Source organism: Vitis vinifera, chromosome 10 (genome assembly GCF_030704535.1).
Source record: "Vitis vinifera cultivar Pinot Noir 40024 chromosome 10, ASM3070453v1".
NCBI lineage: Eukaryota > Viridiplantae > Streptophyta > Magnoliopsida > Vitales > Vitaceae > Vitis > Vitis vinifera.
The window spans coordinates 1993078-2010902 of NC_081814.1; the positions used below are offsets into that span (position 1 = coordinate 1993078).

At 37.6% G+C, this 17825-nt stretch overlaps 3 protein-coding genes across 3 annotated transcripts; 1 reads left to right on the forward strand and 2 right to left on the reverse strand.

Moving 5' to 3' along the window:
- Nucleotides 1-2211: 2211 nt before the first annotated feature.
- Nucleotides 2212-3424, reverse strand: LOC100252669 (uncharacterized). The gene has a single exon (XM_002265111.4). The coding sequence runs from the start codon at nucleotides 3027-3029 to the stop codon at nucleotides 2442-2444; it is 588 nt and encodes a 195-aa protein (XP_002265147.1). The 5' UTR covers nucleotides 3030-3424; the 3' UTR covers nucleotides 2212-2441.
- An 851-nt stretch (nucleotides 3425-4275) lies between these two features.
- On the forward strand, nucleotides 4276-6969 carry LOC100255919 (probable disease resistance RPP8-like protein 4). Its single transcript, XM_002264033.5, has one exon. The coding sequence runs from the start codon at nucleotides 4276-4278 to the stop codon at nucleotides 6967-6969; it is 2694 nt and encodes an 897-aa protein (XP_002264069.3).
- Nucleotides 6970-9558: 2589 nt separating this feature from the next.
- LOC100854352 (uncharacterized) lies at nucleotides 9559-17825 on the reverse strand. Its single transcript, XM_059740162.1, has 14 exons — nucleotides 17610-17825; nucleotides 16603-16655; nucleotides 15836-15959; nucleotides 15588-15709; nucleotides 14810-14917; nucleotides 14642-14727; nucleotides 14491-14500; nucleotides 14001-14054; nucleotides 12774-13059; nucleotides 10964-11016; nucleotides 10602-10725; nucleotides 10362-10483; nucleotides 10037-10144; nucleotides 9559-9946 (listed from the first exon to the last, which is right to left on the reverse strand). Exons 1-14 carry the CDS (start codon nucleotides 17755-17757, stop codon nucleotides 9857-9859), a joined length of 1488 nt encoding a protein of 495 aa, XP_059596145.1. The 5' UTR covers nucleotides 17758-17825; the 3' UTR covers nucleotides 9559-9856.

Genomic DNA, 17825 nt, shown 5'->3' on the forward strand with positions numbered 1-17825 from the left:
AAAAAAGAAGGAGGGGTGTATGGTGGTACAGAGAAGCATGGTATTATTATCATTGAATATTGAATTGAGGTTACAGAGACTTGAGCCCACTGTCCATTTGTCCCCTTTGCCTATCTTTCTTTATAAATGACCAAACAGAAAGTAGGCAGACGAGATGCGCATTTCTAAGATACCCCCACTTCATTTTTGTTATAAAATAGAGTGGCAAGGGATAAAGTCTAAAGACTAGAGTCCAAAAATTTATTGCAAGAAAAATATTCCTTTTCTCTTTCTTTTTTCTTTTTGACTAAACTACCCATGCATCATCTTCAACTTTCATGCATGACCAACCCAACCCCACGTCTCCCTTGTCCTCAAACATATTATACCCCAAGTGTATTAAGGATAATAACCTAAACTTGATGGAAGGGAAACTACCAATTTGAAGGGCATTTTGTTTGGGAAAATTGAGGATTAGACTCCAAAAATATTAATGCAAGGCTCCCACTTGTTTTTGGAGTTGAATGAGAGACAAAAGACAACCATTGTATTAAATGTGTAATAAAAAGGATGAGCATGTCATGAGACAAAAGTTGAAGGCATTTGTAAAGACAAAATAGTGGGTGAAGGCAATAAAGAAAGGCACTATATAGTGTGTACTTTGATTTAGCAACTTGTCATGGCATGCCCAAAAGCCAACTCAAAAGAGTTGTGACATGTTCTATTGGCTTTAAATTGAATCCTTGGTTGAGTTCAATGTCACTACTTTTTAAAAGCCTTTGTTTAATTGTGTTATGGGATGATATGCAAACCTCTCTTACCATTCTAGTCCTAAATTTGAGGATGGTACAAGGATAAAATAATAGATTAAAAAATGAAATAAATAAATAAATAAGTGAAGAAAAAATAATAAAAATAGCTTAAAAGACAAAAAAAATTAATATGGAGTAGTATAAACCATGTCTTTACCCTAGATTATTTAATTACTAGAAAAACTCAGAATTTGTTGATTTTTTTTTTTTTATCATTTTCTAACCAAAAAACAAAAAATTTTAAATTCTTTCTTTCTCCCATAATTCAAATATTGGGAAACTTTGGCACAAAAAATGGAGCCACTTCATAGTGCATGAGAACAATATTACTTCTCATATTAAAATCTAGCTCTCATATTTTATGAAGTTGGATTCCAAAAATCTGATATTTTCCAAATGATCCCATCAAAACACAAGTTTCCTTCAATATTTCACCATATGGTTTAAAAACAAATTTTTGCTTTTAAAAATAAGAAACTGTTTCAAAAATTTTTAAACACACCATTATTCTCTAAAAATAAATAATTTTTAAGAGTTATTTTTACCGATTTTTAAAAATAAAAGACAAAAATAGACATGCTTCGCCATGTTTTCTAAACTTGTTTTTACAAATTATTTTTGAGTTAAAGAATAAAAAATAATTTTTAAAAAACATAATCAATCGGGTCTAAGATACCAAAAATAGTACAAATTTGCAATATAAATAAGATGTAACATTAAAAAAACTACTCTTTAAAAAAAAAAAAAAAAAACCATAATGACTCTTTTTTTCATAATTTTGGTCTTTTTCTGTTAATAAAATGAAACCATTTATCTCCATTCAAATGGACAGACCCAATTATATTCCATGATGGGTTTTCAATTTTCTTTTATTCACTACATGAAAAGAAAAAAACGGAAAAAAAAAATGTGAGAATCAATAATAAGAGGTCTGTGAGGGGCAATTCGGTCATTCTAAAATTCCAATGTAAAATATCAGTTTAAAGAGGGGTAAAATGGACATAAAAATGGCCTAGGAGTTTGAGAACAAGGATTTAGTGGTGGCTTTTTTGCCCCCTTTGCTTTAATCGAAGCCTACTTTTGCCGACCTCGTCCATGGCGACACCTACCCTTTCAGGTTTTTTCTACTCTGACCATTCTACCCTGTACAATTACGAGGTGTATTATTCCCTTAAATGAACCCTCCAGGGGTACATTGGTATATCGCCATTTGTTCGTTCCTGTTTCTTAATCTCCGGCGGAGGTGGAATGGTAGTGAGTCGAGTGACCCTCTGTACGACGTCGTTTTGGAAATGAATGTGGAGTCATACGAAGCCGTTTTCGATGGCCTTGTCTCCAGAAAACATGGTAGGAGGAAAATCACAGAGAGAAGCACCGTCTGATGAAGGGATATGATCGGTGAAACTGGTAAGAAAATTCATTAGGAAAAGGGAACCCAAAATTGATTACCCAGCTATTCATCATTCCTTTGAATATATACAGAGAGCTTTAACATAGAAAGCAGACATGGATATTGGAGAAACAAAGTCCTGATGAAGATCAAAACTAACCCCTTTTTTTTTTTACATCGTAATCGGGTTGATTCAAAAAAACCAGAATAAAAGGAAATTTTTTTAGAAGAAGAAAACTGAAACCCACCTTTTCTCCAACTTATTGGGTCCAGACACCCCAAATCCTCTCTCCAAGAAAACTCACAAACTTTCTCACTGATCCCTTCTCTGACCCTTCTTCTCCATCATCACCACAACCCTCATAATCGTCGCCGCCGCCGTTTCCACTAGTCTCCGCCACCGATTCTGGCTGACCCAGCTCGTCCTTCCCCGAACTCAGCTTGGACTGTTTCAACTCATCTGACCCAGTACACCCTTTTCTCCTCCTTTCTTTCCTGCTCTTTGGGTTCTTACTCTGCACCAACCCATCTTCGACCGCGTCGATGATTTCGTGTATGAGCTGACGATTCGGCGACGAGTCCCACTTCACCCAGTAACTCGTATAGCATCTGAAACAGTTGCAGTTGAACAGGGGCGGATGGTCCCCACTCTTCTGGGTGGTGGTCTTCCTGTTGCCGCTAGTATAAGTGCCGGAGCACGACAGAAGGTAAGCCAGAACCTCCCGGTCCTCCGGCGAGAGAGCGGCCGCGAGGGTGAGGATAGCAGAAGGAAGAAAAGCGAGGTGCTGGTCGGAGATGACCGGCGGCGGCGAAGGGTGAACAGTGCCTTTGCGATAGAGCTTCTTCATGGGTGTAGGTGGGTTGAAGCTCTAAAGGGTCCCTGAGTGAGGCTTTATTCTGGGTATTAAAAATGGTGACGAGTGTGAGGAACCTCGAGGGGCGTTCCTGTGCGACGCGGGTGCAGGGTTGTGATTGGTAGGTGCGTCGCAGTGGCTGCTGTGATGTGATGGGACCTACACGACCGGTCTCCATCTTCGCCAGTTAGGGATTTCAGGCCCCATGGGCTTCCCATATCTGGGCTGGGCTGGCCTTAGTGCTCCATGTGTCAATCCCGGGATCGGTCTCTTAATTTTTCTTTTTGGCTTTAATTATTTGCAAAATCAACTAGAAAGGGGCTTTTAAAAGAAAGTATGAACATTGAATTGGAATAAAAGATTTTCTTCTTCTGACCCCATGGTTTTCAGTATTTCTTGGAATTAATATCCTTAGATATCCTAACCTTTTGACATTTTCTTCTAAGAAAGATTCACCCCCTTTTGTTACATAAACTCGATCCTCCATGCACACTCTGATCTACTGTACTTGAATCTTATACAAGTTGGGACTCCTTTGTCAAGTAGACTGATCATTTTCCCAAGAAAAAAGAGGCATGGGAGAAAAGGGAAACAGAGATTGGACACCATGGTCAAATTCAGATCAAGTCACTTGCAGAAAAGTGAATGCAGGTCTGTAGAAACCAGAGTGTTATACCCAAGACTTCAAGCTGGGAGCAAAGCATATTTCAGTTGACTGAAAGTAGAAGCAAAGGCAATGGACCCATCTGGAAAATAAAAGCTAAAACCTAAAAGAATACGGAACTCCATTTTCATGTGCGGAAGTGCCATGGAAATTACTCTTCAATTTCTTACACAGGCCGTTCGGGTGCTTACCTCGAGGCTTCTCCCTTGTTTCAGTGTTTCCATTGAACATTTCAACCCATGGACTATTTCCCTGCTTTCGTGGTCCCTTTCCTCTCCATCTGCGAATTTTCCCAATCAGTCAAGTCTGAAAACACTGTCTCACACATGTTCATATCACAAGATCATAGGTTGATGATAAACCAATGGCTTGCATTTGGGTCATTCTTTTGTGACCCACAGCTGGGTCCATTATGTCAATATCAAGAGGAGAAAGAATCCAAAAGAAAGCTCGGAGACCCCACCATATAAGTAAAATTATAATGCACTGAATTTTCCTATGTTGACTTGACCCTGCTAAATTTTTGAGGTTTTGGGTAAGAATCATCAGAGGGTGTTGAGAGAAGAAGATTTAGGAATGGCTGAAGAGCTGATTCTTTTCTTTTTAAGAAAATTAAGTGAGCAGCTGAATGAAGAAGGAGAGTTACTGTCTGGAGTTCATGAAGACATTGAATGGATCAAGAACGAGCTACAAGCCATGGTGGCCTTCCTGAGGGATGTCCACAGGACGCAGCAAAGGGATAAAAGGGTTGGAAGATGGGCTGAGGAGGTAAGGAAGTTGGTTTATGATGCTGAAGATATCATCGATGAGTTTTTGATTCGAATGGAAAACCCGCGCTGGAATTTCATAAAACACCTTCAGACCAGGCATCAAGTCGGCTCTCAAATTCAGAAGGTCAAAAAACGGGTTATGGAGGTCAAAGAAAGAAGGGACCGGTACAATTGGTTGCATATTGCACAAGAAAATACACCAGGAATCATGCGTGCCTCATCCACAGGCTTTGGTGCAGCTACCCCCTTTTTCCAGGTGGATGATATCGTTGGAATTGAGGTTCATGTTGAACAACTAGTCGAGTTGTTAATAGAGGGAAAATCAGATCGGCGTCAAGTGATATCAGTGTTTGGTATGGGAGGTTTGGGCAAGACTACTCTTGCTAAGGAAGTCTACAAAAGAGTTAAAACCGATTTTGATTGTTATTCTTGGGTGTTCTTATCACAATCCTGTAATTTAAGGGATGTCCTCCAAAGAATCCTGTTTGGACTAAAAGAAAGTAAAAACGAGCCAGCCATGGAGGTAATGGATGTCATGAATGAGGGGCTGTTGCAAGAGATGATCTACAACTACCTGCAGGACAAGATGTATTTGATTGTGTTTGATGATGTATGGGATACCGAAATTTGGGAAGAATTGAAACATGCGCTGCCTCGAGAAAGAGGTCAGATCATACTTACGACACGGATACAGGATATAGCTTCATCGGTTGAAGATGGTTGTTACATCTATCATCTCCATCCTCTAACTCATGAGTTAGCTTGGAAACTTTTCTGTAAAAAGGCATTCCGGAGAATGAAAGCTTGTCCTGAAGATTTGAGGGGACTAGCAGAGTCTATTGTGAATAGGTGCGGAGGATTACCGCTTGCAATTGTGGCCATTGCAGGGCTTTTGTCAAGCAAGGGTACGAATGCACGAGACTGGCAGCATGTTCTTGATACTCTTGATTGGGAACTTAACCATGACCGTGACCTAGACCGGCTACATAAAACCCTGTTGTTAAGTTACAATCACCTACCATTTTACCTTAAGTATTGTTTCCTGCATATCGGTTTGTTTCCTGCAGACTATGAGATTGGGAGGAAAAGGCTGATCCGAATGTGGGTAGCTGAAGGCTTTGTTGAAAAATCTAGGAGTAAAACAGATGAAGAAGTTGCAAATCATTATTTTTTGAAGCTTATACGTGGGAGTATGATCCAACCTATTACCTTACCTGCCCGAGACGTGGTTAAAGCATGTAGAGTACATGACCAAATGCGAGATGTTGCAGCCTACATGCTTAAGCAAGAGATGTTTGGAGCCGCTTTAGAAGCTGGAGACAAGGAAATGGAAGGAAGACCGCGTCGATTATCAATCTATGACAATGCTAAAAATCTCCCATCCAACATGGGTAACTTGAAACTCCGCTCTTTTCTCATGTTCAAGATAACCGAATTGTCATCCTCTAACTTACTGAAAATATTTGAGGAGCTTAAACTAGTAAGAGTGTTGGACTTACAAGGAGTTCCAATAGAAAGATTGCCAGGTGAGGTGGGTAGCCTAATTCATTTGAGGTATCTAAATTTGAGAGGCACATTTATCAAATGTCTCCCAAAGCAGCTTAAGAGTTTGAGAAATCTTCAGACTTTGGATATCAGAAACACAAATCTGACAAGTTTGCCAACTGGAATCAATAGGCTTCAGCAGCTGAGACATCTTCATATAGCAAGCTTCTGTGACAGAGAGAAGGGTTTCTTGAAGATGCCCAAGGGAAAAAAGTGGTTTAAGAACCTTCAAACACTCTCTGGTGTTGAACCTGATGAGGATCTATTGAAAGAGCTGAGAAGCTTAACCAACTTGAGGAAATTATACATTGGGGGGATGAATAAGACAAACAGTGAAGAATTGTGGATTTCTCTGGGGGAGATGAAGAGCTTGCGCTCCTTTACAATGGTAGCGGATAGTTCACCTGAACGACCCCAAGTAGAATCTCTTTCCAGGCCCCCACCATCTCTCGAGAAATTAAAACTGCAGGTGTCTATGACCAGATTGCCAAAATGGTTTGTTTCTCTTAGATACCTCCATACTCTGTACTTGCTCAAGAATTTTCTTGTGGAAGACCCATTTCCCATTCTCCAACAACTTCCCAATCTTTTTGTCTTGATACTGGCGTCTTCAGCATTTTTGAGCACGGAAATATGTTGCAGATCAGGAGGGTTTCCTAAGCTCACACTACTGCGAATCCTGGGAATGGAAAACTGGAGGAGATGGATGCCAATTGAGGAGGGTACCATGCCAAACCTCAGGTATCTTCTAATTGCAGATTGTCCAAGACTACTGGGGTTACCAGAAGGCTTTCATCACCTCACAGCCCTCCAAGATCTCACCCTAATAAGGATGTCTTCCTACCTCTCATACAAGTTACAAGGAACTGATCATTGGAAAGTTCATCATATTCCAGAGGTTTCGATTATTTCACAAGATGGGGCTGAATTCCTATCAAAAAGCTCGGATAATTAGTTTCCACAAATGTGTCCTGGCTACCACCATCATGGGTTACATCTACAATTCCTTCTGTTTTAATGGAATGACGATTGTCATGAACCCTCAGAACATTTTCTGTATAGATTCCTATTCAGTTGTTGTCACCAATCTAATAAAACTAAATTCTCCCTTATGCCCAAAAGAGGAGGGGAGGAAATGGAGCACTTGGACCAATCAAATCATTGATGCTTACCATGGGCATGGGATGAAAACAAAATCTTCACAAGCCTAGATATTAGGGAAAGGTTCTACAAAGGACAGGAAACTCCATCCTTTCCTTCATGACCTTGGTTTCATTGCTTGTTGCTTTGTTTGGTTCAATGATACTGCTTATCCTAGTGAGTTTTATGGGCCAACTGGTCCCCCTCCAGACAGCCCGAATCTCACGAGCGAATAGAAAGTTAGATCTATGATGGATCTCACCTAAATCGCCCCATCTATCCTCTTGAAGAGAAATTTGGTTTTAAACCCCGGTTCCAACAGGAGGAGTACACCATGCTAATGTGACTTGGATGATCCACATCTCAGGGTCAGGCGCTGATGAGCACATTGAACTATTCATGTGACTGAGAGTCCTAACAGCTCAGGCACAACAACGCAATTATCAAGCTTTTCATGCGACTGGCAAGTTTGAGGAAACTCTAAAAGCTTCTCTCATTGTTCTAGTTTCTAAGAGGGGAGGGAGAGAGTTAGGATTCCAGATCTTATCAATTTGGTGAATGGTACTCAAAAAGTAATCTAGTTGGTACCAGAGAGAAAATAAGGTGCCTCTCTCATGATTTAAAAGCGTTTGGGAGGTTTTGGCAAGACCACTCTTGTTAAGAATCATTCCAATTTGGTGTTAAATATGTAAAAGGGATAACAACACTCTGGATGATCATCTTGTCATCCAATGTCCCTTGGTCTGTGAGGTATGATCTTAGTTACTGTACATCTTTGGGTGATTTTGTGTGTGTGTGTGGCCTAGGAGAGTTACAATCAATAATGTTGTATCATCTTTTGTAATATTCATTTAGATTGCAGGTTCATCAGGTATTTTAAGTAATTTTGTTCACTTCTATCATCTTGACTCAACCTCTCCATAAAAGCAAAGGAGCTGCAGCATTTATCCTCCAACTTGCTTGTCCTTTTATTTTTTTTCTAGGTTTAGGGTTTCAATCTTCTATTTTGCTTTGAGGCTAGATGTACCAACAGAAGGGAGTGGTAAGCACCCTTAATTTTGGATTGCTAAAGGTGGCTGCAGATATATCAAATCAAATGGCTGAGAAGTTAACTGGCCAGTTGCGGTTAATCTTCTCTTACAACAAAACATTTGATTTGGTCACCTTCCAGGCAAAGCCCCTTTGATTCCCCAGTGACTTTGCATCTCTTGGTGACTACGTTTCCCATCACCTTAGTTTTTCCTCAAAACCTTTGCCCAATGTTTTTCACTTTCCCACCAAAACAAACTCATTCATTTCCCCAGGTGAGATGGATGCCAATTGAAGAAGGTACCATGGCAAACCTCCAGTATCTTGCAATTGCAGATTGTCCAAAACTATGGTGGTTACCAAAAGACTTCCATCACCTCACAGCCCTCCATAGTCTCACCCCATCAGGAATTGTCCCCCTACTTCTCATACAGTTTACGGGGGACTGATTGTCCAGAAGTTCACCCTATTCAAGAGAAATCTTTCATTTATCTTCGTGCTTAATCCATCCCAGAAAACCCAAATACTTAGGTTCTGTTTGGTAGCCAATCCAGATTGTATTCCATGCTTTCAAAAACACGGAATATAATCTGCACATAAAAAAAAAAATTGATTGACAGCCATAATTGAAGTCAAGATTGTATTTTAATATCCATACCTGATCAACAGATCCAATTAAATAATACCCACCTATTGTTCTTCATAACACCCATTAAACACTTGTTCACTATTTTCATATTTAAAAACAATTTTCAAACTATTGTTTTGGTATACTAAACTTGTTTGAATCTAAAAAAAGTGTTTTTAGGATTTTAAATTATTACTTACACAATGAAGACTGGTTTCTTTGCCTGGGAAGTGACTCAGGTAGAATTCTAACCCTTGATCAGCTCAAAAAGAAGGGGTGAACTTTGCTGAATAGGTGTTATTTGTGTAAAGACGAGGAGGAACCGATGAATCATTTGCTTCTCCACTCTTCCAAAGCAAGTATGTTGTGACAGACGATATTTTCTTTCTTTGGAGTAGTTTGATGCACTCTTCAGTTAGAAGGAACCTTTTGAGATGGCATGGCTCTTCTGTGGAGAAGAAATAGAAAAAATTCTTAAGGCCACAACCACACCCTTGTGCTTGTTTTAGACTCTTTAAAAGGAAAGGAACAAGAGGTCTTTTAAATATATTGAGCAGTCCCAACTAGACTAGGCATATATTATATATATATATTGTGTGTACTTTGGCACACCTCCTCTTAGGCGTTTTTAATATATTTTCTCATTTCCCTATGAAAAAAATAATTACTTCAAATTCCGTCAATTAGTTGATGGATGCACCACCAAAGAGAGGGAATCTCTTAAATCTTACAAGTGACCCAGAGCAATAGAATAAAAAGGGTGCTTCTTACATTAGCCAAAGCACAAAGATTGTTGGGGGAAAGAGTATTTGCTTCCTGCATGAGCAAAAGTATAATTGTGTGTTTGCAGAAAGTTCATGATAAAGCTAAATTACAACTGGGCAAAAGTTGAAAAAGCTAAAAGAAAGGCCTCCCTCCTTCCAGAGTTATGTATACCATAAGAATATGTGATATATCAAGTCTCATCCATATTAATCATCCAATAACAGCTCAAGCGCAAGGAGCTTTGATAACAGTAGACAGCAATGTCATTCTAGACAAACCTCTACGAAGAACTCTGAAGTCGAGTTTTGATCCATGATTCTAGGTACCGCAATTCCTCATTGCTTATGGAATGAGCCAGACCAGGATAAGCCTGAAAATAAACAACCAACCAATTTATTCTGAGTTGTACTTAATGAATAGGGGGAGGGGTTTGAGACAACTGAAGTGAGGCATATATTACCTTAAACTCACAACTTACACCAGCTTGTTCAAGGAAAGGAGGACCTGCTTGTCCAGCTTCAAACAATACTGTTCTGTCAGCCATACCATGTGACCACAAAATAGGTGTCTGCATTTTGTTCACAAACAGATCCTTAGATCATGCAAAAACTTCAAACACAACATAAAGTATTTATAAAATGGAAAAATAAATTTGGTTGAGAGTTAGTTCGAGGGATAGATGTTACTAGTTGGACAACAATCAATAATTTCAGATTAACAGAGACAAAAAGGCAACTCAATGTACCAAAAAAAAGAGGCTAAAACCTTGGAGTATTAGGAAGTACCTTCTTGGCATCTGCTGGCATTCGTTCTATCATGGTTGAATTAAAAGGAACCCATCCACTGAAGACAGCACCTCCTCCTAGAGTTCTTGGGTATAGCAAAACACTTGCCAAGGTCAAGGCACCTGTAAACGCATTATAATTCGCATGTTACCAGTCGGTATGTGAACCTAGGATGAAAAACAATGGTTTTAAATATGTTAAGAGATAGAGATGGAACAAAAGAGAGAACGAGAAAAACACCTCCTTGACTGAATCCACATACAAATATGTTTTTAGGATTTGTGCCTGCAGCTAGCTCCTTATCTATCATTGCATGCACATTCTGAACTGCTTTAAGTACACCATTTTCATCTTTTGGAGAATCCTGATGCATGTTCACAACAAAAAATGTAACTGAAGAAGGCAAAAAAAAAAAAAAAATGTGTACTACAGTAAAGAATCTAAGATACTCAAATTTTGAACAAGAGAGAGAGAATCAAAAGAAAAGGCTGAGACATCATAAAGGAGCAGTTAAAAACGTCATCAGATAGCAGAGGGATGTGAAATTCAAATGAGAAAATTTTAAAGCAATGAAATATGAGAAGAATTGAAGCAGGACTTACAGCTGTCACAGGTATCTCATGAATGTCAAACCAGGAAGGCATGACAGAACCATCTACAAGGCAAAGAAAATTAGTAACTGCCTCACTTTATATGACAAGAAAATCAAGAAATCATAATCACAAGAAGTCAAACATTTTGACCTATGACATGCTAATGCAGGACAGCCTTTGAATCCTTTATGTTACTGGCTTTTCTTGCAAAAGAATGTAGTGGGATCTTAGCAAAAGCAAGGAGAATAGAGTTGAAGAGCTAAAGAAAAGATCCCAAATAACAAGAGAAATAACTGCCATCTTTGCCTCCAATTTCATCTACTTCAAGACTGCATATTCCCAGATCTCATTTTTTTCAATAGAGTTCTGATACTTTATTTTCGATTGCATTATTGTAGAATTCCAATAACATATTCAACTGAATGGTAATAGAAAACTTATTATTGTGCATGCTGTTCTGAATTCGATCACCATGAAATTTCCACCAGTTCCAACACACTTCTTGAATTCATGACTTCTCAAACTAGGCTTTGATACCATATTGATGTAGTGCATTGATGCTCTTAGTCCATTATTTGAGGTCTATCAACCGATACCAAATGATACAGTACAGACAATAGATATGCATCTACTGGTCGACACCACTCAATTACAATCATCCTCTAATAATAGGCCAAAAAAATGGATGGAAGCCAGAGAAATTTTTTTTAATGAAATATTACTCAAAACCAAGTCTCAGAAAATATCCTTTATATAGACCACAAAAATACCGAAAAAAACCCAAACTAATAAAGGGCTTGACACATCCATAAGATAATAAGGTCCTAATAATAACAAATAAAAGTCAAAACCAACACCAAGAAATAATCTTATTTCCTAATAAATAAAAAATAGTAGCAGAACATATATAATATAAAAGAATCTCCCTTTTTTTTTCCTTTGTTTTTCATATTCTAATTTTCCTTCACCATTTAAACACCCATCTTGGCAATCCATCACTACATCACCTTGTTTGCTTATTCATGAAACACAATGGAAAACACTTGGATGTTTGCCACTCGAATGGAAAGAAGACTAAGGCAAATGAGGAGGGCTTCCATTACAGGAATTGCAATCATGTTTTATGAGGAATGGGACACTCAGATAATAAACTAACGCATCTAGAAGATGGAAACTTAAAGAAATACACAATTTTGGAGGAAAAGGCTACAAAAATGATAGAAACAAAATCACAGAGATTAATTCTGCATCTAGATAAGAGTGCCATCAACAGAAACTAAATAAAAGGTTTGTGATTAATTCTTTCAACTTGTGACTTCTAATGAAATGAACTGAGCTAATATCACATGGTCATGGGCAGTCCTATTGAAACCCCGCTTTCCATTATCCTTCTACTAATATATCCAAAACTGGACCTTCAGTAAAGTGGTCGAATTATAGCCTTTGTTTCTCTACTTCACCACCCATTTACTCCTAACTGAAATTTCAAGCATTCCAACCAGTACTTCCCAATGCCTTTGAATAGATCATACTGGACATGAGGCAACATCTGATTCAGTCTCATTCAAAAGCAATTTACCCACAATCATGCAAACTTGTTCTATAATTCAACACTCATTTTCAACAATCAAACCCAAACGGTGAATTTCTCAATTGAATAAATCCCACTAATCAATCCGACCTCAAAAAATTCCCAAAACCCTCAAGAAAACCGCCCAGAGCCATACCCATATCAATGATTTCACTCTGATCATCAAAACAAAACCATTCACAGAATCAAACACCCAAAAAAATAAAATAAAAACCCAGAAAGACTCACAATTGCAGGTGACTGGGTTTGAAGGAGCAGAAGGGAATTTCCATATGGTGTTTCTGAACTCAGGAGAAGTGAAGAGGGTCTTGATGGGTTCATTGGCAGGGCCTGAGTCACCCAACCCATGAAGCCACAAAACAAAGCTTCGAGCCATGGAGTCTGGCTTTGGAGAAAATGTATGCGGCCGGAGGATAAGTATGAAGAAAATGGTGCTACCTAAGGTGATTGTAAGGAGAGCAATTGGTTTTGTTGACACTGTTATAAGGTCCATCGCTGTTCTTCCATGGTGGCTCTCTTACCAACAATTTGGGGAAGAGGTGGTGAAATGACTCATTTTACCCCTCAATTCTTTCAAAATTACAAGGGTGTCCTCAGAGATGTTTGTTGCGCTGACTTGTGAGTTGGCCCAACTCATAGAGCTCAGCCCAACATCAAATCAATGTTTAAGAAATAGAAGTAATCACTTTCGTTACTTAAATTTTTTTTATTAGAAATAAGAACAATTTTGATATTGAAAAAAGACTTAAATAAATAATTAAAAATTAATTTTCAATTTTTTTTTAAAAGCAAAACATAAATAAATGATATTGAAATTTGAAGATGATTTAAAATTTAAAAAAAAAAAAAAAAACCCGCACGCACACTACTAATCCAAAAATCACTTTAAATAATTCTCTAAATTTTTGAAACTTTGCTAAATATCTATCTTTTATAAGAAAAACACACTTAAACCTTCTTAAAATCATATCTCTAATCTTACCATAAGTGAACAAATATTGTATAAGAAGTCACCCTAGCTCTCAAGCTATCATACTCCTTGTTTGAAAATGACCCATTAAAGAAATTGAAAATATGGGGAGATTCTATAAGAAATCTGCTTGAAAAGTACCAATATCAGCATCCAAATAGTTGAATTTAGACCTTGCCTAAAGCATCTCAAATGCACCAAGAAGTTGTGGCTCAATGAAAGAGCCTTGGACTGAATTAGGGAAAAACATATGAGATGAGTTTGATACGATATTGGCTCTCACAACTTTAAAACGCATCTAAATGTATAGGATGATGAAATCAAAGCAATACAGTATCTATCACAGGTCCACGCAATCAGCCTTTCAGATGCAAGCAAATCAATCCAGCTATTTCGATTGAAGAAGTCAATATGAATGTTGGGCATAGCTTCTGTCTGGAATCAAAATAAAAGTTTCATCCTACAATTCTAAAATCTCCATTTACAGATTTCAAAGGAGTTGGGCTGCAGACCATATCCAATACCATTCTCTTTCCATCCTGCAGAAAAGAAAACAAAGAATTGTATTGAGTTCAGTACATTCAAGTCTCTAGATGCAAATGTAAATTGGATGGTGCAGTTGTAAGAAACTTATGCCTTGTTTGGTGACTGTTTTTTAAAATAGTTTTCTCTTGTTCAAAACAAAAAAACAAAAAAACACATTTAACAATAAAAAAAACATAAAAAAGTTTTTCGTTCTTAAAAATAGAAAACAAAGTATTTTCATATAACATTTTTTAGTTAATTTTAGTTGTTTTCTAAGAGCTATTTTTAAAAATAATTATATAGAAAATGATTAAATACAAAACACTACATATAAAAGTTGTTTTTAAAACATATTTAAAAATATAGAAAATGGGTTAAAAACATTTTAGGTTCCCGACAAAGAACAATTTTCAAAAATTGTTTTTTAGAACTGTTTTTGAAAACATTTACCAAACAGACCCTGGAGCATCCATAAAAAAGGAAGAAACAAAGCAATGTTCAGCAAGTCCACAAACCTCTACAAACCCTTTTGCATGTGATGATTAAATAAGAGCATAAACACCAAGCACAGATGGCAATCCCATTGTACTAGAACCACTACAAAGACCTCTGAAGATGAGTGATGATCCATGACTCTAGGTCTTGCAACTCCTCATTGCTTATTGAATGGCCGAGACCAGGATAAGACTGACGATGAACAACTGGTCAATATTTTCAGGAGCTTTATATCAACAAGATGAGGGGTCTGAAAGAACAAGACATATATTACCTTAAACTCACAACTTACGCCAGCTTGTTCAAGGAAATGCTGACCTGCTTGTCCAGTTTCAAACAATACTGTTCTGTCAGCCATACCATGCAACCACAGAATGGGTGTCTGCATATACAACCAGACCCCAGCATGTTAAACCAGTCATCAACTTCACAACAACAAAGAAGTATACCTAAATTACAAGTACATTCTCAGTAGAGAATGAGAAACATATCTATTACTTTCCTATTTCAAACCAGGTAGCAGCATTTTAATCAGTTTGGCTCCTTCTTTTGCCTACCATGAGATCCAGATAGTATCTCAATCATAACTCTTTTGTACTTGGCTTTTTGGTTGAAGGGGAAGGAATTTAACAACCAACCAACAGTCAATAGTTTGTGATTTTTCCCTTCATTTACACACACACACACACAAGAAGAAGATTTTTTAGTAGGCTTTGTAATCACATTGATGATCAAATATTGGCAAAAGAATAAAATATGAAATCGAATTAGAACTTGAGGCTTATAGTTGGTTCCAGGAGTAGATGTACCCAGTTGGACAATAATGATATTTTTTCCTTCTATTTGTGCCCTAACTAACAGGATGTTGATTGATCATCGGTCTACACATTTAGCATTTGATATCTTATGCATGGAGACATCTGCCAAGGTCAGTCAGAAAGAAAGAGAAAAAAACAATAATAGAGGATCATATATTCATTGAATCTAAAATCCAGAAAAAGAAGTACTTATGCAGCTATAACTGGATATAATTAGTGAATTAGAAAAGACACCTTCTTTGACCCTGGTGGGATTTGTTCTATTATAGACGAATTAAAAGGAACCCATCCACTAAAGATTGCACCTCCTCCTAGAGTTCTTGGGTATAGCAAAACACTTGCTAAGGTCAAAGCACCTGTAAACTCATTACCGTTTAACAATTACCAGCAAGAATAAAAACCAATGATCAAGCAGTGCTTTTTATACTTATCAATTATTGAGAACTAAGGGGAGGGGGGGAGAGAGAGAGAGAGAGAGAGACCTCCTTGACTCTCTCCACATACAAATACATTATTAGCATTTGTGCCTGCAGCAAGCTCCTTGTCTAACATTGCATGCACATGCTTAACTGCTTTAAGCACGCCATTTTCATCTTTAGTAGAATCCTGATGCATGTTAGCAAAAATCATGACAATAATCATAGTAGGAATAATAATAATACAGAGCAGGGTGGATCACTTAGCCCTAGTCCTATTCCTGACAGGAAAGAAGAACAACATTTCCATGACCAACAGCACTAGGATCAAGTGGTGGCATGCATAACAAGAAATTGGAAAGCCTGAGTGTGAAGTTAGATTTCGTAAATACAAGTTGACCATTTTTCTTATTACTTACCACGATTTGTAGCTAAGTGCTAGTTCTACCAAGGTCTTAGATCACTCAAGCATGCATGTATAAATATTAAGACCCACAAATCGGTAATTAATCACAAGAAAAATGCCAAAACATCTCGAAGCAGAACAAGATAGGCAGGCTTATGCAAAAGCTACTAAGCAACATGTCATACTCTACAAAGTTAATTTCCATCACTACAAATAAAACTTAAGTGGCACTACTTTAAATGGATATACCATTTCCTGAAGAATTGACAATTCCAAACAAGAGTCCAGCACTAAACTCTTATATTCGAATATTTGATAGCTCAATTTAATCAGTTATAAATGTCATTTCATAACAGGAGGACATGAAATTCAAACAAGAAAGAGTCCAGGCAATGAAATATGCTAAAGAAATAGATGCATAACTTACAGTTGTCACAGGTATCTCATGAATGTCAAACCATGAAGGTGTGATGGCACCATCTACAAGGAGAAGCTAATTAGTACACAGCATGGCTTTATATGACAACCAAATTCAGAATACGATTCTCATTCTCAGGACAAGTAAATAGGCCCATGACATGCTAATGCAGGATGGCCCTTGAAGCCTTTACACTACCATTTATCTGCAAAACAGGGAAATTGATTCCTTGCAAAAGCAAGGGGAATAGCTTCTGAAAGAGAGCTAGAGAAAAAGTTTAAAAAAGGAAAAGAGAGTAAAATAGATGCTATCTTTTCAACAATGTCTTCAGCTTTGGGACAGTCTCTTCCAAATATTTTACCATGGAGGATCATGTGGCTATATTTTCAATTACAATGTTATAGGATTCTGATAATATTTTCTAACTGAATAAGTCAACCAGCATGAGGTCCTATATCTAATTCAATGAAGTGAGGCATCAAACCGATATCATTTAGGTCATTGGCAGCCCCATTTCTTACTGCTTTTCATATATGAACCTCCTATATTTAAAAATAAAATCGAATTCTATGCATTTTAACTGCTAACAACATATTTAAACCTTTTTTTTTTGCTTCATTCCCATTTCTCCTTGCTATCTACACTCATGACTCAGCCAACAATCTCTTTCCAGTATCCTTCTAATTATAATCCAAAATTGGATCTGACTTCATACCCCGGAAAATTAATTGTCCATAATCAAGATCACCTTGTTCTACGATTTTTTAACACTTATTCTCAACAAACAAAGACAAATTACACTAACCAAAAGACTCTAAATTTCCTAACTGAAACAGACTGGATTAAATTATCAAAATGTGAAACCCATAAGCATCATACTAATCAAACGATTCAAACCCATGTCTCAAAATCCTTAATCACGATTCCTAATCAATACCCATATGAATAATTCACCATAATCATCAAAACGAATCCATTAACAGATTCCAACCAAAAAAAAATCCACGAAAGCTTACTATTGCAGGTGACTGGGATGGGAGGAGCAGAAGGGAAGGACCAGACAGTGTTTCTGAACTCAGATGAAGTGAAGAGGGCCTTGATATGTTCATTGGCAGGGCCAGAGTCATCCAACCCATGAAGCCATAGAACAAAGCTTCGAGCCATGGAGACTATGAGTATGGCTGGAACTGATCAGGAAACTGTGAGTTTTCTTCCAAAATAATACATTTTAA

Excerpts from the sequence above, each read along its gene's own strand:
- LOC100854352 (XM_059740162.1), bottom strand. The coding sequence starts at position 17,757 with ATGGCTCGAAGCTTTGTTCTATGGCTTCATGGGTTGGATGACTCTGGC. Across the intron at positions 11,017-12,773 it reads AAACCCAGTCACCTGCAATT|ATGGTTCTGTCATGCCTTCC; the intron begins GTGAGTCTTTCT and ends TTTGCCTTGTAG. Across the intron at positions 10,484-10,601 it reads ATGTGGATTCAGTCAAGGAG|GTGCCTTGACCTTGGCAAGT; the intron begins GTGTTTTTCTCG and ends ATGCGTTTACAG.
- LOC100252669 (XM_002265111.4), bottom strand. The coding sequence starts at position 3,029 with ATGAAGAAGCTCTATCGCAAAGGCACTGTTCACCCTTCGCCGCCGCCG.
- LOC100255919 (XM_002264033.5), top strand. The coding sequence starts at position 4,276 with ATGGCTGAAGAGCTGATTCTTTTCTTTTTAAGAAAATTAAGTGAGCAG.